A 1,651-nucleotide genomic window follows, 5' to 3' on the forward strand; every position below is an offset into this window, starting at 1 on the left:
TGAAAGTGTATGTACTGAAAGGGAGTGGTTATAAAGGTCTTGGGGATGTCTTCTGGGTTCATGAGCATCTGATAATACCCCTTCAGGAGGTCGAGCATGGAGAAAACCTTTGCTTTTGCAATTATGGGGTCATGTTGGCGATGTTTGATGGTGATCTGGTTCTGTCTGCATGTTCAAACACCTTGAATCCCCACATGGATACAGGAAGCCGTCTCTCTTCAGGATGATGTGTAAGGGTAATGATCTGGTGCTAGACGCCTGAATCTAGCAAACATTGGGAGCCCTGTTGTCTTGATATGGTGATAAATACCGTGTTTGATGGGAACCATGGGCATTTGGTGAAGTTCTAGACAGAAGATTTTCCGGTAGGATGTGAGGAGGTGGGCATAAGCAACTCTGGGTGCGCTGATGTAGAGAGTAAGGTTAGAGGGGCCAATTGAAGAGGTATGGATGAGTAAGAGTCTACAATGACTAGCTGTCAGGGACCGACATCAACGAGGAGGTGGTAATATGAGAGGAAATCTACGCTAAGGATTGGGAATGCGACGTCAGCAACGAGAAACTTTCAGTGATATTTAATGCTTTCAAACGATTATATATGATTCTCGTAACTGTAGGTAGGTATCGCAGATCCGTTGGCAGCTACCAGGCGGATGTCGACTAATTCAAACAAACTATGTTATGTTCTGGAGACTGGCCTTGGCAAAAGAGAAAGGCAAGCACCCGTGTCTGACAAAAATGGCATGCCTGTACATGCATCACCGTTGTTGTGGGCTGATTGGTAACTTCTCTGCCTGGTGTTTGCCAGACGGGGATTCGAGTCCCGCTCAGACTCGTTCGTGTCATTAGTGTCTGCAACCTTACCATCCTTGTGAGCTAAGGTTCTAGGGTTTGGGGGAGTCTATATGTCTATCTGCTGAATATCAGCAGCCACTGCCTGGCCCTCCCTGGCCCTAGCTTGTGTATAGAGGAGGCATGGGTGCTGATCATATAATAAATGATCAGTCTCTAGGCCATTGTCCTGATTGCTAGGGCAATGTCACTGTCCCTTGGCTCGGCCATTCATGAGTGACCTTTTAACATTTAAATCTTTAAACAAGCAATGGCCTACTTACACATTTTTTGGCCACTGCCAACCGTTCAAATAACCGTGGCCTATGGGCTTCAGTCAGTGGCTGTAGAGGTCGTTGGATGGGGCATGAGTGAGTGGTGGGTGGTGGGCACCTTTGTCACCGCTCCGGCGCATCTCGGGGCGCTCTTCTTGGTCCAACCACCTTTATTTCAACTTCCGTTGATGTTGAATAGTTGATCACTTCGTCAGAAATAGAGGCATTGATGGAGGTCTTGAAGGTGGTAAAGTGGCTGTCCATAAGAGTATCGACTTTGTCCATCAGGTCCTTCTGGAGCAAAATGTCGACATCGGGTATGTTAGCGTGTACAGGTTCTTCTAAGCATTGTACCCAAAGGACACGAAATAGGTTCACCTGATGAGGAGATCCGTCTGCGGCAGGTTACAGGCGAGCGGTACTGGTCATTTATCTGAGGGCGAGCCACAACTTTTGGTCCCCCAACGGTTGTTGAGTGAGCTGAAAGAGTTTGGCAATATAGATGGCTGGTGATGGTGTGTACTGCTCCAGGAGGTTTGCTTTGA

General features: G+C 47.6%; 1 protein-coding gene across 1 annotated transcript in view; it reads left to right on the forward strand.

The window, feature by feature from the left end:
- The first annotated feature begins 1,608 nt into the window (after positions 1-1,608).
- Positions 1,609-1,651, forward strand: part of LOC137652900 (uncharacterized) — a 50,667-nt gene continuing 50,624 nt past the window's right edge. Inside the window, exon 1 of the mRNA XM_068386296.1 lies at positions 1,609-1,651. This exon is cut by the window's right edge and continues 172 nt beyond it. Coding sequence (XP_068242397.1) covers positions 1,609-1,651 — 43 coding nt within the window.

The sequence above is a fragment of the Palaemon carinicauda genome, chromosome 14 (genome assembly GCF_036898095.1).
Source record: "Palaemon carinicauda isolate YSFRI2023 chromosome 14, ASM3689809v2, whole genome shotgun sequence".
NCBI lineage: Eukaryota > Metazoa > Arthropoda > Malacostraca > Decapoda > Palaemonidae > Palaemon > Palaemon carinicauda.